This window comes from Argiope bruennichi, chromosome 6, assembly GCF_947563725.1.
Source record: "Argiope bruennichi chromosome 6, qqArgBrue1.1, whole genome shotgun sequence".
Taxonomy (NCBI): Eukaryota; Metazoa; Arthropoda; class Arachnida; order Araneae; family Araneidae; genus Argiope; species Argiope bruennichi.
The window spans coordinates 51,786,470-51,812,165 of record NC_079156.1 but is presented as its reverse complement, the minus strand read 5'-3'; the positions used below and the strand labels follow the sequence as shown (position 1 = coordinate 51,812,165).

Sequence of the window (25,696 nt, the reverse complement as noted above, 5' to 3'; positions counted from 1 at the left end):
AGTCATTTGTGTTTGCTTCTTGCTTTGGAAGCATTTTCTCTTTGCTTGGAAGCACAAAAAAAAAAAAAAAAACACTTAATGCGGCAGGCGCTTATAACCCGCCCGCGGATAAACGGGAGTCTACTGTCTATAAACGATATAGGTAAATTAAATAAAAATCACTAAAAAAATGTCTGATATTGGACATTGAGGAAATGGAAAAAATGATCTCATGACTTGCATTGTCTAGAGCACCTTGAGGGCTTAATCCAACCCTGATATTGACTACCTATTACAATAACGATTAATTTTTATAATGCTATTTGGAAAGAAGTTATCTTTGTTCATTCAATGTCATTTTTTGCCAAGATTGAATCTATTTTACTTTAGATTAAAATTACTTAATGCAGTGTATTTAGTACTCTAGCTCATTTACTCCAAAATCTCACATTAAACTAAATTAATGAAAAAACTTTTATTTAAATGCAGTTTTAAATTCTCTTTTCTCTATTACTTTTTGTGCATTTGCATTACCCATTTAAAAACTATTATCTGCAATAAGGAAATACGTGAATATATTGAAATTAAACATCATGTACCACCCCACATATCATACCTCCTCTACCGCTATTAATTTCTGCTTTGTGAACTCATCGATTTCCAAAAGGGCTTGGAAGCGCAAATGACGTCATCTTTCTTTGCTTTTCACTCCACTTTTCGTTAATACACCCTTTCCAAGAAGATTCGAATGAATCACGGGCAAGTGGCATTGGCCAACAAAAGAGTGAGAAATTCCTGTCACCAGCATCCCGTCGCTTGAGCCACTTGCTACTTAGAATGGGGTCTGTTGAAAACTAGGTGGGTGATCTCATTTGCGATACGCTCGTCGACGTATTAGCTCTTTTGACGCGAAAGAATCCAGAGGAGTTATTTTGTATGCACATGTTTTAAAATTATTACCATGTAGTAGATTTTTAATTGCGTCAAGTTTCTATGTCTAGCTCACTTGTATTGTGAGTGGTTCGAAACAGGGTAAAGATGTAATTAAATATGCGATTTTGATTTTGTATAGCTTTTTTACGTCTAGCTCACTTGTGAGTGGATGGAAATGCTGTACAGATGTAGTTAAATATCGAATTCCGATTTTGTATAGCTTTTTATCTACTCACTTATATTGTGATTGGATGGAAATGCGGTAAAGTTGTAGTTAAATATGCGATTTCGATTTTGTATAGCTTTATTATGTCTAGATCACTTGTGAGTGGCTGGAAATGCTGTAAAATGTAGTTAAATATGCGATTTTGATTTTATACAGCTTTTTTATGTCTAGCTCACTTGTACTGTAAGTTTATGGAAATGCGGTAAAAATGCAGTTAAGTAACGAATTTCGATTTTGTGTAGTTTTTTATATCTAGTTCACTTGTGTTGTGAGTGGATGGAACCGTGGTAAAGATATTGTTAAATATCGAATTTCGATTTTGTGTAGCTTTTTCTATATCTGGCTCATTTGTGTTGTGAGTACTTAACATTGTGGTGGAAATGTAGTCAAAAATGTATTACAATTTTATATAATCTTGCTATGTGTAGCTAGGTGTTGTGGCTTTTTATCCAATGAACAATTCTTGGAGGACTTTTGTTTATTTATTTTTGCAATTCGACATCCATCACTCACACAAAAAATGGATGATAATATATCATTTCACATTCAACATTGCCGTTAACAAGGAACGAGCTGTGCTTAGTTACATCAGTTTATTCCAAAACAGACACGGAAGTTAGATAAAACACTCACTTTCGAAATATACAGTTTAGAGAGTACATGCAGCGCCATCTATTAACAATATTAATTAGCCAATTCAGCATATGAATAATTATGCACAAAAAAATTATAATTACAAATAACAAAATTACATGAACGCTATGTCTAGCTCATTTGCGTTGTGTGGTTGGAATCGTAGTGGAGATGTGTTTTAAAATGCAATGCAGTTTTGTACTAAATTATGTCTAGCTCATTTGTGTTGTGAGTGGATGTCATAGTGCAAAAGATTTTGATTCAACTTGCTGTTGAATTGAAGTTTAAAGTTTGGTTCACGTACTTAATAATTTTCCTATATGACTTCTCTGGATCACAACTGTAATATCCATGAGATAGCTCATTTCAGATACCTTCAAGATTATTCGCAACGTGTGATGGCCATTCGATCTTGCATTTCGCTAACACTGTGAAACCGTCAGTTCATATTCACATTATACCTAACCACCTAATAAATAACAGGAATTTTTTTCTTACACTCTTATTTAACTTGTCTTGTTTTATTCTGTCATTTTTTCCCGCGATATTCCAGAATTTTGAAATTTAACACTTTACTGTTTCCTAGATGAAAATATACTATTTTAAAATTTTAAGATATTTATAATCGTCATTTATCAAGTCAGGTCATTTAATTAAATTTGGAAAATAACACTCATGGCACCAGTGCGTTTAGGATATTTTCTCTCTATTTAATTGATAATCATGAAATAATTCTTTTAATTTTTTTTTCATTTCTTGATCAAAAATATATAAATTTAAAAGTACAATTTTTATTTTCGTGTTAAAAAGTTGAAATGTTTTATTTTAATTATCTATTTTTTTATAATAAATATATAAATATTTTAATATTAATAAAAAGTGAAATGTCTAAATCAGTAGCACATATTTCTACAATATATTCTGTGCTGTATGAGGGCTTGGTACATGCTTAATTCGTTGGTATAATACAACTCTTTGCTTGTATGTTTGAGAAGTTCCAAGAAGGAAAGGGGGTCTGTCCGTTCAGGTGTCGTGTTCGTTAACCGACCAAATGTCACATTGACAAGTTCCATTCTATAATAGTCTTCGATTAGCATCAAAATCGGATGCTAATTTATTTAAAAGAAAAATTTAAAACTGCAGTTAACCATTATTCTGTTCCCGAGTTTATATTTTAAGAACTTTCAAAACCTGAATCGATCCTTGATCGATTTTTCTGCTGGAAAGCAAATCGCTTTCATTCTTAACAAGTGAATAAAATGGTAAGTTCTCATTAGAAATTTAAATGCGCTCTTACTTTACAGCAGTTTCTGAATTTTAATGAAAATCTCCAACCAACATGAATTAATTCGAGTGTTAAAGATAAATTCTTTTTGTTCTTACTTTCTTTCATGAACTAACATCTTTCATTTCTTTTTTTTATTATTATTATTCATAAATTTGAGAGTATGCTTTTCAGCACGATAAAAATATCTGATAATAAAAATTTTGGAATGACTTAAAATTAAATTTTAGTGAATAAGATATCATTTAGGGTTATGGGTGTCACCAGGATTAGAAATTTGATTTTTATTTTGTTAAAAAGTGAAATTTCATCACTGAAGTCTTCTATAGAAGAAAAGTGGCCTTTAATAACTTTTCTTGTTTGAATGTATCTGCTACTAATATGAAGGAAACCAAATTTTGTATACACCTGGAATATAAATCCGCAGAAAAAATCGCAGTAAAAAGATAGCAACAAGTTACTGATAAGAGAGATTTCAGCACTATTGGATCAAAAATAGTAGAATTAATAATTACAACGACTATTCGGAATTGATTTTACAAAATTTCATTACTCTATGAATGATAAAAATAAACTTACTAAAACTAAACTTTAGGGAATAAGATATCATTTAGGCTTAGGGATGTCGCCAGGAATAGAAATTTGATTTTTATTTTGTCAAAAAGAGTAAATTTATCACTGAGTCTATCTATAGAAACAGAGTGGCCTTAATAACTTTCACTATTTAAAGATATCTGCTGCTAATATTAATAAACGAAAGGAAACCAAATTTCACGTACCCTGGAAAAGAAACCCAATGCAACAAAAAATAGTAACAAGTTATCGATAGAAGAAATTTTTTCTTTGTTGTAACGAAAGCAGTGTAATCAATATTTATAATGACTGTTCGGAATGTATTTTAGAAAATATAATTATTCTAGGAATGATAAAAAAATGCACTTACAGAAATAAATGACACTTAATAAGTAAGTCACAAAAAATATCAATTATTAACAATAATTTTCTGATTATACCTTTCTGTATAACACATTGTACCTGCAATTTTTTTTTCTGTGAAATTCTTCTTCCCATGCCTTCCACAAACTGCACATGAAATTTTATTTCATTTCCGTCTATTAACTTTATCCCCAGATGTCTCCAAATCGAAAAATTTATTTTATGACCATCCTGTATATTATTTCTATCAAATAAAATCATGTGTCTGGAGTATTAGCACTCAAATATAAACCGAATTCATCACAATCGTTTGTAATTAAATATAAACCAAAATCATTACATGTTTCCAGTGAAATATCGTAAAACTCCTCCTCGACAATATTACATTTCATAATCTCAAGTACAAACAGAACATTTAAAACTTTTTAAAAGGTAATTTTGAATTTAATTGTAACTTCAAATATATTTTTTAATTCATTGGTATAATGATTGCAAATTATTACTTTATTAACTAACTTTATTAATTAACACAATTCCTGAAAATAAGATTTTATCTATAGGTAGAAGACTTATGGTTTTTCATAGGCACAGTATCCGCAAAAAGCATTGTATCCATAAATAACAAGCCTACAAATAATACTACAAACGTAAACATTAACAAATTCATTAAAATTTTATCCATAAACAGCATACCAACTAATATTGTTTTATCCATGGGTACCATATCCATTTTATATATGGGTACCATATGAACATATCCATGTTATTGCAATATTCCATCTTTAAAACTTCGTAGAAATTATTGGAAAAAAAAGTAATAATTTTTCACAATTGTAGCTATTACTTTACATGCTTAAATAAGACTCATAGAATCTTTTAGTAATGAATTTTTTTATCTTATTGCAGGTACCTTAGTGATAATAACATTACAAAACTTGAAGATTCAGCTTTCTTCAATTTATCCAGTTTACTGGAATTGTAAGTATACCATACTCATTGTGCAAAATGTTTTATAAGTTTAATAGAAAAAAATATTAAATTTTTGGATGTAAATGTATTTGTTTAACTTTTTAATAAAAAGTTTAAGGCATTGTCCATCTGAGAAATAGTGAAATGTATCTATAAAATGATATTTACGATAACTTAAATAAATTATCAAACCTTTAAAGTTATTTTAAAATTTAAATCTTTTAAATGTGTCAAGAAATTATATTTAGCAAATAATATACATTGCAGAATGATTCACCTTTCTGGATAAGATTTTGTCAATAATAATTCTTTAACTATTGATTACCCGGCGTCCTTGCATAGGGGTTGCGCATCTTCCCCGTGATCTGGGCGTCCCGGGTTCGAATCCCGGTTCCTGCATGGTTTTTTATCTGTGTTCTATTTGTGAGGGGTGTGAATGTGCCCCCCTGTAAAAAGGGGCTGTGCAAGCGAACGTGTGAGTGTCATCTTCATATGAGCTAGAAGTCAGACTTCTGCTCTCGGGTGCTCAGAGGTCTTTACCCTCAGAAACTACTGCACCCCCTTTCCGTGGTAACGCGGACACGACATCATCAACTATTGATTAATAATTTATTCATTTAGTATGCTTTTCTTGCAGAAAGAAAGTTCTATAAATAAGAGTTATAATTCATGTTTTTTATTTGTTGCTTTTAATCCAAAAATGAATTTGAAAGCTAAAGTTATTTATCTCTTCTCTGTTTAGTCCTTTCTTGCACTTGTTTATAATGTTTACCCAACTTTTTTCTAAAATGAAAATGTTGGCATATGATTAAATTATAAGCATTTCGATTTTAATTGTAAAGATTTAATTAAAAAAATTTAAGATTTCATTTTTATATTTGTATTTTATTTTTTTAAACAGAAAGTTACTTATCTGTTTATTTTTTTTTCTATTCACTTGTGATTTTTTATCATGTTATCTAAATTATTTATCAATATTCTAATTGATGTTTTATGTCGTATTCTTTTTCAAAATATCTAAAGCACTCTTTCTTTCAAAAATTTTCAGAAATCTAGCGCACAACAACATTTCTACTCTTTCATCTAATGTATTTATTAGTATCACTAAATTACGCTCATTGTGAGTATACTTCTTTTGTACTTTGTTTGTTTATAGATTTGTAATAGTTACTTTTTATAATAAAAGCAGTACCTTTTAACCTATCGTTATAACTATTAGTTTAATCTTATTTTACTAATAGTTTATTTTAAATTCTTACATTAATTTTTGTAAATTAAATTGCATTCATAAATTAGTTGTAAAATTTCAAATTAATTAAAATCATAAAATTTATTCAATTGTATCAATTTATGATTTATGATTCATGTCATATAACAGTTACAAACCATTTATGCATGGTATTCAGATCTTTCTGCTCGTTTGCTCGTTATCTTACCTTGCTGTGTGACGTCATCTCCTTTTTCTGCCTGCTAGTTGTGGAATTGATATGAAAATTTAAATGACGTGTTCGCTTTTGTCATGGATGTTATATATATATGTATGAATTGACTCTTTCTGTCCAATCTGATTAAGCTCCATTTATGCATCTTTCAAGGAACTGTCATAAAGCAATAAATAAATGAGACGACACATAATTCAAATTCATTTAAAACCAATTATCTAAAAATAATTTTAAGTAATAAATATGATATGTGGTTATTTTTACTTAGTGACAAAATTTAAATTAGGTAATAATCGGACAATTAAAATTTGAACTTAAGAATTCATCTTAAATGCATTTGAAAATTCTTACTTGTATGTGTCTCTTATTTTATTCGAATAAAGTGTATGCATGTAGGCGTTTAATTCTTTGTTTATCAAATTATTTTACCTCCAATTTTTCAAATTTTTTTGTCTTCATTTGATAAATTTTAGTGCGAAATACCACAAGAGAAAAGGCTTTTTAATTAATTGAAATGCCTTAATTAATTTAAATAATAATTAAAAGTTTTTAATTTCTACCTTTTTTTAATCTACTTTTTTTTGCAAGTAGCAGTCATTTTAACCTACTGCTGTTGTTGAGTCATTTTTAATATACTGCTTGCTATCAGAATTATGCTGTTACTATTCTCTTGATTATATAAAAAAATAATCACATTATAGAAATGTTAGCATGATTTGAACGGGGCTTTTAAGCACCGTTAGTATATAAAGGGTTAAAGAAAAAATTTAATCACCATTTGATGTTCGATTTGTTTGCTAGCATTAAGTACAGCATTATGAATAAAACTGAGTTAATGGAATGTGTTTTACTCACATTTTGACAAACAAAATGATTTCTAAATTTTTCATTTTCATTTAAAGAAAAGTGGAATAACGTTTCCACATTCTCTTCCATCATCATTTAACTTAATACTAAACAATTTGTCACCAGATGATTCTTCAAGTGAAGGAATTTTTTTCACTTAACAATAACAGAGAAATAATTTCAAACAGAAAATTTACAAATTTTTGAAATGAGGAAACATATAACCAAAGTATAGCGCACATAGAAGCAATCATTACTATCTAATTAGTTAACACTTTCCCTGTTAGTCTTTCTCTGTAGTTATCGATTCTGTCAAGACTTCTCCAAATTTGTAGAGATTCTATGCAATTTTCGTATGAAATTATAGGGACTCTGCATGACATAATTTTAGTTTATATTTCTTTTTTAAATAACGTAATTCGATGCCAGCTTATATAAAGTGATGACAGCCAATTCATCTTTTATATAAAAGCATTTAAAAGAATGAAATTGGATTCGAATAAAAAATGACATAGAAATGTTAATTCCATGCTTCATATCTATATACTCATCTAAGGCATTTCTGTTATTTTCCATAGAATCTTATTATATCCTTAAATGACAGTTTTCAGTGTCTTTAAAATCTTATTAATGTACCTTTTGCTTTCCCATTGCATGAACGTCAACAAGAAGCACATCAATTCATCAGTCTTATTAATTTTATTAAAATGAATTTGTATTCTGAAAATATGACAATAAATTACTACCTTGTCATTTCAGGTGGCTTCAAAACAACGTCCTGACCGAAGTCCCAACAGCTGCACTCGAGCCCCTGAGCAGTTTAGAATCTCTGTAAGTATGGCCATTTAAATTTTATTCCTTTTAGGTCTCTTGACTATTATTACGAAATAGAGGGTTTTTTTTGTATTTTTTTACCTGGATAAATGAAGTAAATTAATCTGCAAAGAATCGATCCTTTCCATTATAAATGCATCTTTAAAGTTAATCTGCAGAGTATGTAATATCTCGTTCAACTAATTCCTAGAATAATTATGTTTATATACCTGCAGGCAAAAAAAGAAAAGGTACTTATTTTGTCATTCGTTTTTGGATGTTTTTTTAAAGATTAACAATCAATGTCATAAGTGTATTTAATTGATGATTAAAATTATGATCAATCTCCTATCGATCCATTATATTGAAAATTTCTAAATATTTCCGGCATGATACTTGTTTATAAAAACAGCAAGAATTTCTAATTTTTTAAAGACTGGTGAGAGAAAGGCCTCTTAAATCCCTATCTATCGAAATATCATTTATAAAAACAGCAAGAATTTCTAATTTTTTAAAGACTGGTGAGAGAAAGGCCTCTTAAATCCCTATCTATCGAAATATCATTTATAAAAACAGCAAGAATTTCTAATTTTTAAAGACTGGTGAGAGAAAGGCCTCTTAAATCCCTATCTATCGAAATATCATTTATAAAAACAGCAAGAATTTCTAATTCTTTAAAGATTGATGAGAGAAAAGCCTCTTAAATCCCTATCTATCGAAATATCATTTATAAAAACAGCAAGAATTTCTAATTCTTTAAAGATTGATGAGAGAAAAGCCTCTTAAATCCCTATCTATCGAAATATCATTTATAAAAACAGCAAGAATTTCTAATTTTTAAAGATTGATGAGAGAAAAGCCTCTTAAGTCCCTATCTATCGAAATATCATTTATAAAAACAGCAAGAATTTCTAATTTTTAAAGATTGATGAGAGAAAAGCCTCTTAAATCCTTATATATCGAAATATCATAAAAATATATTTAACCGATGGGAGTCTTCTCCCTCAAATGCCGTATATTCGTACATAATATTGTTTTATGTTGAAATTGGGAATATAGTGAGAATGCGCTTGGAAATTTCTCCCCCCTTTGACCAATCGAAGCTAAAGTTTCATACCATGAAAATAGAAAATACTTATTCCAAAATCACTTACTGAATTCCATTTATTTTACTTTCTATTGTTTTTGACTTATTGCCTTTATATATCCATAAATAGACAAACCGATGGTCATTGCACTGCTTCATGCGCCTGCAACTATAACCTACTGGTTATTTAAACAGTGTAGACGGATGAGACTCTTTATAAGTTCATTATGAGCTAGAAGAAAATAATAGACGAATTTCAGGAACAGTTATTTCATTATTTTCTAAGTTCCACCTTTCACAAGACAACAGGAACACGAAAAAACACGACACTCACTTAGAATACAATTTAATAATCTAATAACAGTTATTTATGCTCAACAGAACTATGACATTTACATATCAACTGTGGTTATCAGATAGACAAAGTCAAACATGATTCCGATTAAATAACTATATTTAAATATCAAGTGAAGCGATTAGCTCAAAGCAATGATACAATGCTTAGCATCATATACAGAATGTCTCAGCATCTCGGTTATATACTTCTAGGAAGCTTATCATACACCTAAATGACTCAGAATCTCTTAGCCGTTTTTGATCAGAAATGTTTATCAGACGCGGTAGATGGCATTACACATGCACGAGATTCCTTATTATTTTCATTACTGGAGACGTCACGTTAATGCGTATCCCTTTACTACATATGCATATCAAAATATCGATCGAAGATGTTAACCAAACTTTACGTTACATTTTTTTTTATTCAAAAAAGGATTCGATATTCATTGGCTCGTTCTTCTTCTTCTTTTTTTTTTCTTCTTTTTTTTTTTACTAAGAAATAAATTTGGAATAAATTTCCCGATGGGAGACTTTTAATTTTGTTCTAGTCAAACTGTATAATATACTTTATGTCAATCGTTAAGATGTTTTTCCCAATTTTAAAATGAGCCATGCGCGTTGTATTTAGGATCTGCTGACGTTAACTTTGATCTCATTGCCACATCATGGAATAATGGTCATGTTCTCTTCAATGTAGACAGCTGAGATGTCGTTGATATGATCAATTAATCTAGTTATGAATGCCGAAATGAAGATTCTCTTAGCAGATGCTCAGGAATCCCTCATATGTGCAACTCTGTCTACCATGTCTGGCAAACATTTCCAAGATGTCTAGGAAGTTTATAATTCTGGTGCTGATACCACCTATTGTTAAGTACGCGATACAATATTGATTTGGAAATCAAAGTTATTTCATAAATTAATTGCCAAAATTCCTAATAAATATCCACCAAGATTTTCGAAATTTAATCTCGATGTTTTTTTTTTGAACTCATGTAGATCTAAGACCTACAGATTCATCAAACTCTTGAGATCGAATTTCTTAATTATCTAAATATTTTCTCTTTGTATATTTCATATGTGTGCAGGGGAACGGTAATGACTATTTGCAGAGCTACATCTGCATACTATGATATCCTTATGATATATGATATCCTTACGAAGGAAAAGATAATGGCTATTTGCAGAGCTGCATCTACATATTATGATATCTTTATGATATGATATCCTTACGAAGGGAAAGGTAATGGCTATTTCCAGAGCTACATCTGCATACTATGGTATCCTTATGATATATGTTATCCTTACGAAGGGAAAGATAAGGGCTATTTGCAGAGCTACATCTACATATTATGATATCTTTATGATATGATATCCTTACGAAGGGAAAGGTAATGGCTATTTGCAGAGCTGCATTTATATACTATGATATCCTTACGAAGGGAAAGGTAATGGCTATTTGCAGAGCTGCATCTGCATACTATGGTATCCTTATGATATATGATATCCTTACGAAGGGAAAGATAATGGCTATTTGCAGAGCTACATCTGCATACTATGGTATCCTTATGATATATGATATCCTTACGAAGGGAAAGATAAGGACTATTTGCAGAGCTACATCTACATATTATGATATCTTTATGATATGATATCCTTACGAAGGGAAAGGTAATAGCTATTTGCAGAGCTGCATCTACATACTGTGATATCCTTACGAAGGGAAAGATAATGGCTATTTGCAGAGCTGCATCTACATATTATGATATCTTTATGATATGATATCCTTACGAAGGGAAAGGTAATGGCTATTTGCAGAGTTAATCTACATACTATGATATCCTTACGAATAATGATATACCCTGTGTTAAAAAGAGGAAAATTTATCTCCTATAGGAATGTTCTGTATTTTTTTACTTTCAAATTTAATAAAGTTGTCATCTTTTTCCTTCTGAATCCTGTTGAAATTTGGAAAATAAATAAATATTGACATTAAAAGATTTACTTTGCGCTGAAGTAATTGAAATGATTGTTTTGAGCTGCCAAAATCACCAAATGCAATCACAAATTACATATAACTTATGCCAAAGATCCACATTCAGATGACTTAGTTAAAACATTCTTGAGAAAAAGAAAAAAAAATTATTCGAATATTTTTAAAGGATATTTATGTTTATGAAGAATGTAGCATGAAATTTTGCTTTGATCATTCTGCTGAATTTTTCTTCGTTGTGAAAATTTTTCTGAGAAACAATAGCACAGCTAATTGCATCTCTGAAACCTTGAAATCAGTTTTCAACCAACTAAAGTCTATTTTAAATCTATTATAAATCTAAAAAATGATGTTATCATCAAACGTAAATCTTCAAATCATATTTAATGTAAACTGACATTCATATAAATTAAATTAATTAAAATAGTGGCACGTTAAATTTATTTCGATCAGCTATCGTTTCATCGGTTATTCATATTTTTGCCTGATTTATAACCGGAACGGAATGTCACACATATTATGTGATATGATCTTACTTGTTATAAATGCTGTCAAAAAAAGTACCAAGGGTGTTTATTTTCTGCAGAATATTAATTTATTGACAAAATTGATTTATTTACAGCTCTTTTTATTGTTGTTTTTGTCGCAGAGAATGATTTATGTTTATTTGAATTAATTATCAATTTTGAAAACAAAACTGACACTGATAAGAAAGAAGTTTATTTATTGCTGTAATTTAAAGTGATAGCAGAATAACAGCAATGAAAAATGTGTGTTTTGACGTCGGAATGCTCGATTGAAATGATAATTAATAAAGCTAAAGTGATATCATTTTTTATTGTTTTTTTAATTGAATAGTTATTCAAATCGTGATTATAGAATACTATAACTTTCTTATAAACAATGATAGAAAAAAAAGTTTGAAAACAATGCATAGAAAGGTAGTTTATAATTTTGTTTGAATACATATTGTTCTATGTGGCTCTTGGTCGCATGAGCAACAGCCAAATTATAATGCATCTCACAGTTTTATTTGAACACATGTTACTCTATTTGATTGTACTTGGTCACATAGGCAAGTGGTTGTATATTTCATAGTTTTCTTTGAGCACATATTGCTCTATGTGATTACCCTTAATGACCTGAGCAACAGCCATGTGATAATATGTTTCACAGCTTTGTTAGAGCACATATTATTCTATGTGATTACCGTTAGTGACATAAGCAACAGCCATGCGGTAGAACATTTCACGGCTCTTTTAGAGAACATATTACTCGATGTAATTACTGTTAATGACATGAGCAACAGTCATGTGGTAGTACTTTTCACAGCTTTGTAAGAGCACATATTGCTCTATGTGATTACCCTTAATGACATGAGCAACAGCCATGTGGTAATATGTTTCACAGCTTTGTTAGAGCACATATTATTCTATGTGATTACCGTTGGTGACATAAGCAACAGCCATGCGGTAGAACATTTCACGGCTCTTTTAGAGAACATATTACTCTATGTAATTACTGTTAATGACATGAGCAACAGCCATGTGGTAGTACTTTTCACAGCTTTGTAAGAGCACATATTGCACTATGTGATTACCCTTAATGACATGAGCAACAGCCATGTGGTAATGTGTTTCACAGCTTTGTTAGAGCACATATTATTCTATGTGATTACCGTTGGTGACATAAGCAACAGCCATGCGGTAGTACGTTTCACAGCTTTGTTAGAGCACATATTGCTCTATGTGATTACCCTTAGTGACATGAGAAACAGACATGTAGTAGTACGTTTCACTTCTATGCGAAAAAATTTTTCTCTATATTCAGTTCGTTCACTCTTCAACCTAAAGGATTCGTCAATGCAAGGTTTTCAGTATATCATAAAGAAATGAAGACAAAGGGATTAATTTCAGAAGATTTATATAGCCACATGCAGAGTTAACATGGAGATATTCAACGGACACAATATCTGGCGTAGAATGAACTCTCTTTTATACTTGCGACCAAAGGTCTCTATAGTACAGTATTTGATGTAAAATGGATACTATAGAAATGTTGCCCGAGTGACCAAGAAAAATCTCATGGATCAGTTATTAAATATACAAACAAAATTTGATGTATCCTTCTTCATTCATTTTTGAACATTAAGGAGGCTCTAAAACAGAATCTGATAAAAATTATTTTCAGAAAATTTAGATACCCACATACAGAACGAACATTCTGGTATCTAACAGGAAATCAAAAGCTGCGATCATGTTTCACAATATCTGCCATGAAAGGGTATAGATGCTATCCATACTATAAAAAATCATATGCCGTACATTATACAACTTGTATGAAAAGTATACAACTGCATGGAATTTGATCGTTTTACCAAGAAAAGCCCATAATTCATCAATTAATACTCTAAAGTTTTTCGATCCCTTTTTATTTCGTCCCTTTGACTCATCATCACTGCTTCGTGTACCTCAGCCTTACCCAGTACATATACTATTCATACAGGTACTCTATACCTGTATTTTGATACTATAAATTTATAGTATAATATGCATATTTTATATTAATATAAAATTATTGTACTGTGTACGTATTATGTTCACTTCGAAATTTGATAATACTTAAATTTCAATTATCATACAAATACAACATTTATAATATGGATGACAAAACTGAGACAAAGAAATGGATATGTTGCAATCAACTAACACCAGAATTATCCTAAATTCCTCTCAGAAATAAAGTTTTATCCTAGAATACTAGCCAAATCGGCTATCCGTGCCTTTGTATAAAGATTATTAAAATAAATTCATTATTCTCAGATGTCAGTCGGTAATCCTATCCCTGTTGACAGGTACTGATCTTCCTAATAAAATGTTTACTTAAATTGAATTTAAAAAATTCATGTCTTCTTAAATCCATCAATCCATCTTTCAATATCTACTGTTGCGTATTTTTTTTTTCAACATACCCTCTGAAATTATTTCAGATATCCTTGGGTGTACACATTCCCAATATTAAAAAAATCCTGACTTACGCAATCAATATTGAAAGCTCCCTTTTCACAGCGTTCGCATTGATATCGCCGCGATTGTTTTTAAACCTATAATGTGTTGCTTTTTATTTTTTTAGAAAAAAATGTACGTATTTTAAAAAATTATTAAAAAAATTTTGGAAATATTTTTTTGTGATTTTTTTAAATGGTTACATTATGAATTAAACAATATTCCAGTGACACAAATGACATTACAACAATTCTGCAAATAAAATAAAAGCCCCTCTTTACCAATATATTTTTTTGCAAAGCAAAAAAAATTGATAGTATTTTTAAAGGTAGATTTATTCATACAATAGCCATCTTGGTGTTTTTCCAAGCTTCCAATTTAAATCTAATTCTAGTATCGTTATTACCATCAACAAATTTTAATCAAAAAGCATTTGAAAAAGGATTTCCAAACACTCATTGTTACTTTATGGAACAATCTTGTGAAGCTTATAATTGAAAACGTATAGCCAAACAATGTATTATAGGGTTAATAATCCCGTATAAATAGTAAATTGTGGAAGCTCGATTCCCCCCAAAAATACAATTAAAATAAATAATTTCGAATTATTTAAAGCCTGTGTAAAGCGCTTCATGGATCTGATTGAATCAAATTACAATACACTCCCGATTATCCGGTTCGCGACTATCCGATTTCCATATTATCCGATCTAGTTTTCTTTTATCGTAATTAAATGAAGACACCAAGGTGTTGCATTGGAAGCGGACATATGCTGAGATTCTACCATGTGTCGTGTGCAAAATACAAGTGGTGACAAGAAAAGAGCAGCGTTTTGCTCATTGCTTGTTTCGTTAGTGTTCGTTCAGGTTATCAACCTGAATTGTTGCCGCTCTTCCTGATTATAACTGCACAGTTCGTATGCCGGCGGCCTGGCATAGGGGTAGCGAGTCTTCCCCGTGATCTGACTTCCCGGGTTCGAGTCCTGGTTCGGGCATAGTTGTTCTGTGTTCTATCTGTGAGGTGTGTGAATGTGCCTCTCCCGTAAAAGGGGGTTGTGCAATGTGTCGCATGAAGTAGCTAGGTCGTACTCTTGGCCCTAGTTGACGCTACTGAGACGTTCACTCGGCGTATATCGCTGACAGATAACTGTCAGCAGGCTTGTAAAGTGCCATAAGTCACACATACACACACAACAGTACATACATTATTCATAAATACACCTTCTACGTGGTTTGAGATAAATGCAAGGTTTAGTACTCAGTAAGAAATGAGAAAATAAGTATTATAACAATGAGTTTTGGTATAAAAATTTTGTCTTCTTAGAACTCCGGCCTTTCTGTTATCGGGTCTGACCTTCCACAACATTAGGCGGAAGGTCACTTGGGATTGTACTGTAGTTATCTAAAAAGAAATTGATATTCCTATAAAAACAACTTCAATGCAATACGTAAAAAAATCTGTTTGATATTATCAAATAATTATTATTAAAAGAAAAAAATATCCCATGAATATTCCATCTGCTACGCAACACTCTTTCAAAAAAAATCCTCTTTCAAAATAAAAATTTTGTCTTCTTAGAACTCCGGCCTTTCTGTTATCGGGTCTGACCTTCCCCAATATTAGGCGGAAGGTCACTCGGGATTGTACTGTAGTTATCTAAAAAGAAATTGATATTCCTATAAAAACAACTTCAATGCAATACGTAAAAAAATCTGTTTGATATTGTCAAATAATTATTATTAAAAGAAATAAATATCCCATGAATATTCCATCTTCTACGTAACACTCTTTCAAAAAAAATCCTTAAGGCGAATAAATTATAAAAGAACGCATTTTTGTGGTAAAGTGTTTTTTTCCTTTCCCGCTCTATTCTTAGCGTATATTTAAGCCTATAGAAAAAGAAAGTACTCTTTTTCAAATTCGAAAGCAGTTAAGGTGCAAGCAGGTAAATTTTTTTTATGCAGTATTATTTTCAAACAAAACTGCCACTGTCACGCCATTTCATCATTTGTAACGGAAACGGTGTTACTTCAGGTCCATTAACCTTATTTTTTTATTGCAGAAGCACATTCATTACTTAAAAATTGAAATATACTTGTGGGATTCCCAAAATTACGCGCCACAAATCATGTTGCTCCATTTTACGGTTGTTTCATTTTTTTGTTCAGCTTTATTCCCGTTTATAAAATAAATAAAAAAAACTCAGGCTGAAATTAGGGTGTTTGTTTTCTTTTCAATTTTTCATTTGCTATACATAAATTCTAAGTTGTTTACGAATTGCGCTCGGATTTAATGAAAAATTATTTTGAAATTATATTTAATTTTTATGGCAATTGCATTATTTTGTTCTCATAGTGTCTTCCGTGGTTGCTTGGCGAGATTTACGTTATTTTCTAGGAACTATCATATATTGAAATTTCTTACCTGTCAGAAAGAAATGAGATGTATTGGCTTCTTTTTTAATGTTTCAAATTGCACTGGCAAAAAATTAAAAGCAACGGAAGACAAAAATAGTAATTAGAAATGGTATGAATTCCTAAGATTTAAAATTTAGAATTAAAATATTGTATAGACTGTTTTTTTTAAATAATTAACACGCTTTTTTTTCGGAAACATACTGATTACTAATCTCTATATACTATATCATTTAATCATTTTCAGTTTTTATGTCGATTTCGTAATATATTTTTATGAAATTATGACATTTACAATTTACTTAACATTCTTCTTTCAAACCTTTGTACATTATCATTTAATATTTCTTTTTGTTCTGACATCAAATGTCGATATATAAAAATACTGAATGATGATTTGCATGTAGCAAAATTTGGCAAAGTCTTATCACACTTTCCCAAGCCTACTTATTTGTCAGGAAGTCCATATGTAGCCAAACATATAGAAAAAAAATTATTTCCAACATTTCAAGTGAAGCTTAAATTAATTTATTAAGTGAAGCTTAAATTAATTTATTAAGTGAAGCTTAAATTAATGATTTGTTAATTTATTAACAAACCATTTTTAAAATACACAAGGATTATTCTGAAATGAATCTCGCAATTTTAAACTTTGGTCAGATTATGATGACGACTTTGAATGGATACGGTAACTGAAAAATACGTTAAGCCAAGTGGTTGAAATTTGTATGTAAATAGTACTGAAACCTATGCCAACTTTTGGACTAGGACTTTGGCGTAAAGCTACTTTTCCCTAAATATTTTATTTTCTTCCCCAAAATATAAATCTATGCAGACTTGAGAAAAAAACACCATATTTACAAAGAATCTCTTAACAGGTTTGTTGATATTCCTAACTATTCATTTACTTGCTAAATAAAACTAGTGTCTACATTTCTATATACTACATGAATTTGCATTTGTTTGCCACAAGGGCAATAACTAAAGTATAGAGATAAAAAGTTGCCGTTGAAGTAAGCATGCTCTCGCTTTTCTGGATATTATAGCAATGAACCATAGAAACATCTTCAATAACGGTTCAGAGCTTTGACTGAATGTTCGTCGCAGACATCCTTCCTAATGGAAGTTATTATGCATCAATCACTGAAATCACTATTCACGGGGGAGGGATCAAATATTCAACCGGAAGATTAAATCGGGGGGGGGGTGCAGTTCTATGATTGTTGTTCTTATTTGCAAATAACACGTTTCTATTCTTCCAATGAAAATATTCGATGCATTTGTATCCTCTTTTTAGTGACTGCAAAAAAAAAAAAAAAAAGTTTCAAAAACAGTGAAAAATTAAAGGATCTAATATTAAGGTATAGATCTGAAAGAAGTGTGTGTGTGTGTGTGTGTGTGTGTGTGTGTGTGTGTGTGTGTGTGTGTGTGTGTGTGTGTGTGTGTGTGTGTGTGTGTGTGTGTGTGTGTGTTTTGTGAGTTTAAAAATGGTGTACTAAAATCCTTTTTCTTGAAATGCTTTGAAGATATTTAACCCTTTCACTACTGACCCGGTCTTTCATATTCTAGCCTGGCGGGCCGGTTTCTCTTTTAAATGAGGGATGAAGGATGTAAAAAGCGTTATCACCAAAGTTGTCCTCACTTTACATTTTAAAATCCTCGTTTAAAATAGAAACTAGTAAGCCAGTATAGTATTTGCACGGTCGGTTCAGCCGGGTTATTAGTGAAAGGGTTAAGGGAAAACGTTGTTGATGTTTCTAATGGCACTTGCTATGGACAAGCTCGCTGACGAAGTCGGCGATTTTATGCCAAGGGAGCGTCTCTGGTTTTAGTAGCGCCAACTACGGCCAAGAGTGCGTCTTAGCTACTCACGCATCACATTCGCTTGCACAACACATTTTTACAGGGGACTACATTCACACATCTCACAGATAGAACAGATGAAGAACAACCATGCCCGAACCGGGACTCGAACCCAGGACGCCCAGATCATGGGGAAGACGCACTACCCCTATGCCAGGAGTCGGCAGGGAAAGCATTAAAGTTACAAAACAAAAAATAATAATAAGATGTCGATTATAAAACTGAATGATATTTTAAGGAATTTTATTTACTGCATTTGTGAAAGGTTGGAAGCGTAACAAGTAAGCAAAATCAATTTTGACCTCACATTTTCAAAGTCAAAACATCCTTATATAAAAATATATGAGAAATTTTTTAGGATGTCACTCCTCTCATTTTATATTATTAAGTTAAAACATCCATTTATCTGATAAAATACGGTCAAAGCACAATCATATGTCGCTGAAACGGGGAAATTATACCAAGTGTCTTTTTTATTCTGAAAGTTAGAGGCAAAATTACATATCCAAAACACACACATACACAATAAACTGTTATTTGTTGATACGTTGCAAGTTTTAGCAAAAATGGATTAAAGTTCAATAAAATGATTTCAATCAAAATAAATTACAATTGCTAACTAGCATCTTTGAAATTAATGTAATATTACGTATTGAAAGAAAGTTATATCCGATCTTTTAGGTATCTTTTGAAACTGGATTTGTTACAAGACTTCTGAAAGATGATACAATTTGTTCTTGTACTTTAAATTTATAATACCGTCTTCAGGCAGCAAAACTCATTTGGGAAATGTTTTATTATGCTTTTAATGGACCATAAACAAAATCTACTCTTCAAAGCTTATGCTGACACAATAGATGCCAGTGTGTAGATAGGAAGTATAAATGACTTGCGTCAATCGATGAATTGAATTCTGAGAAACATTCAGTTACTATGCGAGGTTTCTCTCGTAATAATTCTATTCGTAAATGAATCTTGTGAAACAGAATTTCTTATGATTAACTCCTAGCTTCCCTAGCTTTTAAATAACAAATGTTTTTTCCTTGTCAAAAAATCTTTTGTAAAGTAGAAACTTTAAATAAATCATCATATTATGTTGAATCAAGATCTAAAGCAAAATCATAAACTATTGGAGTAACTATTCAGATGAAGACCGCAGCATCTCATCGATTACTTAATTTTTCTTATTCCTATATTGTGTGCCAAAAATTAGATTTATTGATTTTAGAGTCACAAAACGGATAGTACAAGTCATAATTGCTATCAGCATATTGCACGTTTTGTAAACCGAGAAATTTGAGGTAATAAAAATCTTCAAAAATAGCAATTTTTAATAAAATCTATTTGCTTGTTCCACCTTGGGAAATAACACCACATAAAAAAATATGTATTTCATTCTCAATAAGTTATCTTAATCAATACTTTTGCGTTCTACAATTTAAAAATGAAAAAACAACAGGATATTTCACATTACCTCATATAATCACTGAAAATGGAAATATTCTATCCTCGAACTATTACATTCAAAAAATTCTAAATTGGTTTAACTATTTTCCTAAATTACGCGATTGGCGCCATTACTCTTTGAATAAGCGAAAATTATTATTTTACCCTCAAGGTAGAATCAAATTTATCTATTTCAAAAGCAATGAGGCATCAATTTTTCCCGTTTAAGGTTATTAGAAATGGATAAAGGAGGTTGTCACATTTGAAGACATATCGCCAACAGAAAGTTACAGCTTGGCGCGAATGTCCGCCATGTATCCGATTCTCCTGTCTGGTCAGTAAAGGGCAGGATAATAAGAAGTTATCGAAGATCATCGCCCGAAGAAATATAAAGAAGAAAATGGGAATGAACTCGAAACAGCTAGGGGATGTATCAAAAGGTGTATACATTATAATGATAATAATAATATAATTTTTTTACTTCCATTTTTTAATTTTCCTAGCTGGCAAAAAAAAAGTTTTGGAACTCGAGCGATTTTGATATGGGGGGGGGAAATAAAAATAAAAATAAAAAACATCGTTTTCTAAATATGGGCGCATGCGTAATCTAATAGTCACGTAATTGTTTAAAACTTGTTTAGACTGGTTTTTTACGAAAAAAAATTCTGGCTTTGAGAAAAAAAATTGTAACTCAGTCGATTTTGATATTGTCAAAAATCAACATTTTTCTAAATGTTGTTGATTGGGACATATGAGTCATGTGAGAACATGTTTTCTGCCGGATTGATATCACGTGACTTAAAAAGAAATAATGTTCTCACATGATAATTTGAAATTTGCAATAGAAGATATAAATTTTTTTAACGTTTTTTGTTTGTTTGATTCTTTTGTTCAAAATTAAATTGATCTTATTTCTAATATGGCTTTTAAGAATTCAAATCAAATTCTCGAAGTCAAAATCTTTCTTCTTATTTATTTCTTTTACTTTTCTTTTCTTTTTGAATATTGTGAGGGAAAAAAGCGGAACATTTTCTTATAACTTCGAATAAAAGATTAATCCTATTAAATATAATAACTCTCGAGGAATAAATTGCATATTTTAAATATCTACCGCTATTATTATTTACTTATCTACGAATATTATTCTTTAAATATTTATGAATATTTAATATTTATCTTTTCCTGCATTTATTTATTGATATAAGCTGAGAATCTGATTGCAATTAAAATCTCTTCTCCAAGCATCTTTTCAGCTACAGTTTAACTCGTTTTGTCCAATGACCTTTTGTAAAGTAATTTATGGCATAATTAAAGGTGCTATTTAAGGGAACGAAAAGGAATATATTTCGGAAGCATCTTCAGAATATATATGGGATAATAAACTGGTCTTCTGTTTCAGTCATAAAAGCGTCTCAAAATCAACTACCTCTACATCTCGGAAGTATATTCAAGTTGATCAATAACCTCTATTTTTTAACATTTGGGATCGATGGTGCAGGTCTTTTTTAATAAATTAATTGCTTGTCATTAATAAAGATGTTACCTTCAAGCATATAAGGAATAAAGTTCAAAAAGTATTAAATTTAGATTCGTATCTTGTGGTTAGAATTCAAGCAACCCTATTTAGAGTAATATAGAGTAAAACTAAGTGGTTTTGATTCTCACTGGTCTTAAATATCTAGCTAAATCCATCAATAGAAGGCTCTTGATATAGGATAAATGTGACATATGTTGTTCAAATCATCACTAAAGCGCCTTGATATCCTCTAAGGTACATATCTGATTGTGGAAATTCGAAGATTGATGGAAGAATCATTCTGACGTAACTCTGAATTGTCCGGTTTATCTGAATGGCAGGTTGCTGCGAGCAGTAATTTCGGCACAAAGGTCAGTTTCCAAATAGGATTCAAACGTCACTGGCCGATGTATCAGCCTTCACATAAAATTTAAGACCCGTTACCGAGATCACGCCACCATTGCTTTGCTCTTCGAACAAGCAAGAACTCGTTTATTTATTCTTATAAAATCTATGTATTCGTGATTATCTTTCCGACGGGAAGTTATAGAAATTTGAGTTTAAAACTGAAATCGAGTCCTAATGTTTATCATCGGCCACAGTACAATCCGACGCAGGTTCTTTTCCGCTATGGGAGCGAAGGTAACATGATTTTGCAGCTTTAATGGTCCCATCTGGGAAGCGGGAATCAAACACTGTATTCGAAGTGTCTCATTCCCATATCTAAAGTGCTCCCCTGATTGGAAATGTTATTTGACACACCTTGCTATTTACATATTATAATAGATATATTGAATATGGGAGAGGTTGCCTTCCTAGAGGGTTTCCAGGAGATATTAGCAAACATTTGTGATTCGCTTGTGACAAAACCTTTAGTAGCGAGTCAGAGTGAGCAAGAAATTCATTGTAAAAATGCTCTTTAGGCTATCAATTATGCTTTTAAAGCAAAGTCAGAGAATAGAAATTCATAATCTTTGCATGTGTTCCTTATTCATGCAGTACTAAGTCTTTATCAAGATTTTATGGTCATAAAAATCAAATATTTTTAACATTAGGAAACAAAAAAAAAAGCAAAAATTATTCACAGACAAACTATAAGGTAAGCTTTCCAAACGATAATATAATTTATATAATCATTGTTTTTTGTATAATTTCTTGCAAATATGTCCCATAAAAGCATTAGGGAGGATTCAAGCATGATAATGTTTTAGAATCAATTTTTTGTCTTTATTATTTATTTATTTGCTTTCAATTATAGCAGCTATTATTTTCGCGCATGAAAATACTTATTTAATGACTGCAATTCGCATTTATATAAATGTTTATATTGAACAATGAAAAGCACTATGATAAAAATATTTTGAAGAAATATTAAAATTAGAGAAAAAATGTACATGTTGAAATTTATGTCACAAAGGGATATTTTTTTTAAATTTTTGAGCAATATAAAAATGATTTTTATGCAATAATATGCCATTGAGGAAAAGTTAGCATTTCGAATATTTTTAATTAAATTTTCGAGCTATTATTTATCAGCTATCCAAGCAACTGTTATTCAAGAAGTTTCTAAATGACAAATTAGGTAACTCTATTTCCAACTTCGGTTTTGCAGAACGTTTTGAACGATTTTTCATTTATGCGTGTTATATCATGTGAATCGATATTTACAGATAATCTGCCACCGTATATACATTGTTATATTAATAATTATTTTTCGAATTTTTGCAGCATATCAACATTTTTAATTGTAATCTGTTCCAATTTAATTGTCTACAAATTGCTGAAATCCCAAAGATGATTTTTGCAAGAAAACCTTGATAAAGAGATATCGTGTGTTTTAAAAAAGTACATCTGCATCCTTTAAACTATTATAACATATATCAGATTTAGTGATTTGAGATCACATTACATAAAAACATGATATACTATTGTGTTCAAAAAGTGCTTAGAATGGCGGCATAAAGTTAAAGGTATCAATTTATTGGTAAAAATTTATTACATCTCCTTCAAAGCAATTTTTCCCAACTGCATTGCACATTTGCCAGCGTTTTTGAAGATCTAAAAGGTCCCTGGTCACCGACAGGGAATCCTAGAGATTCCAAGTTCGGGGATATTCTGTGGCGAAAGAAAGAAAAAGAAAGCGTTTTTCTCGATCATCAAAATGGGCTGTAAATACGTTTTTTTATTAAATCTCTTAAGATTCCTAGCGAATTTTCTTTCATTTAATTAATGGACTCAGAATGATAATCACAAGGAGGCTATTTCAACCGTGGGGGAAAAATCACTCGGTGCTATATCAGGTAAATACAGAACTTGTAGAGCCGCATTTGATGATTGTTTTAGTCAAAAATTCATAAATAATAATGGCGCTATGAAGAAACGAAATTATTGTTATGCAAAGACCAAGAGTTATTTCTCGACAGCTTTTGTTATATTCGATGTTTTCCATGTAGGAAGAACTTTGTTTAAAGATGCTTCTGACAACTAAATGACGGTCACTTAGTGCTAATCTTCTGATTTGATTGACCTGTTGATTAGATGAAGTGGATAATCTTCCAGAATAGTATTCATCTGTAACAGATTCTTTATCTTTAAACAATTTATGTCACTCAAACTGTCTTTTTGATAAGGAATTACGTATCTTCAAAGGCTAAACGTTTCAAATATTTTTGACGCAAGCATTACATTACGCAAATAAATTTTAATACATAACTTTTTTCAGTTACATTCGCCATTTGGGAAAATCGATTAAGTGAAAATTCATTAACTCATTAAAAAAATTATTTTAAGACATTAAAGAAATTCTTAACTGTTGCCAGATGTTTCTAAGATTAGATATTCTTTCATTCTAAATATAAAAAACAAACACTAAAAAAAAAATTTAATTGAATATTTTTAAAAAAAAAGGGTCCTGGTTTTTCGATTTAATGCCTCTCTAACAAAACCCTAATTTTCTTATTTTTAAGATGAAAATAAATTATTTTGTATTAATTATTAGGATTATTTGTATATTATCAAATAAAAAAAATAATTTTGTGGCAATTAGGATAATTATTACATATATAATTTCCACTGCACATAGATTATGATCTTTCTGCGAATAATTCCAGGCGTATATTCCTGATATATTTCTTGAATTCTTGATATTTCTGAAGATTCAGGTCAGTTCCTGTCAGTTCCCAGTATCTAGAGGGTGATGAATAAAATTAAAAAAAGTCATTTCTATAAATCTTATATGGATACATTAATATCGAAAACGCAAATACGCATTGAGGTAATCGTCATCATTGTCATTCATTCTAACAAATGGCAGTGAAGTGATGAAAGGATTTTGCAGATACACTCCATGACACAGATACACTTCCTTCCATATGTTTTCCCAAACCGACATTCAACTACAGTACATCATTCTTATCCTACAACATGGACGATTACATCTATGCTAAGCCTTTCATCCCTCCATCTCATTGGATAACAAACCGCTTTGAATTCCAAATCACGTCATAAAAGCATGGTCACCAAAATGGACAGGAATCCTTTCCCCCAAGGGTATACATAAAACATGAGAGTCGTCATCCAAATGTAAATGCTGCTGTTAAAAGTTTTCTGCTGTTTGTTGTTTTTTGTCCTTGTCTTTTAGTGTTGTTTTTTTCTAACAGATGTTCGAATTTTTCGCAGGCATTTAGATGGCAACCAATTGCAGAGTGTACCCCCCGGGAGCCTCAAGTCATTACGAAAATTGCAGAAGCTCTGGTTGAACGGAAATCAGCTGAAGGAAATCCCAAGTCAGGCTCTGTCCCAGCTTCCTGAACTGGAAGCCCTGTGAGTGGTGTTTTCTGTCTTTTTTCGTCAATGACATTCAATGAAAGTCATTGGGTTTATTAGAGATGACAATATGCCCTTCGAGCTCTGATTTATCAAAATCATTGTATTTATTTTAGTTGGAGCATGTATTCAGTGAACTAGTTTCA

General features: G+C 30.8%; 1 protein-coding gene across 1 annotated transcript in view; it reads left to right on the top strand.

Moving 5' to 3' along the window:
* LOC129972498 (leucine-rich repeat-containing G-protein coupled receptor 5-like) overlaps positions 1–25,696 on the top strand; it is a 298,104-nt gene that overhangs the window by 209,221 nt on the left and 63,187 nt on the right. The window contains exons 2-5 of the mRNA XM_056086650.1: positions 4,899–4,970; positions 6,010–6,081; positions 8,009–8,080; positions 25,404–25,547. Of these exons, the coding sequence (XP_055942625.1) occupies positions 4,899–4,970; positions 6,010–6,081; positions 8,009–8,080; positions 25,404–25,547 (360 nt within the window). The remainder of the gene's footprint in view (positions 1–4,898; positions 4,971–6,009; positions 6,082–8,008; positions 8,081–25,403; positions 25,548–25,696) is intronic.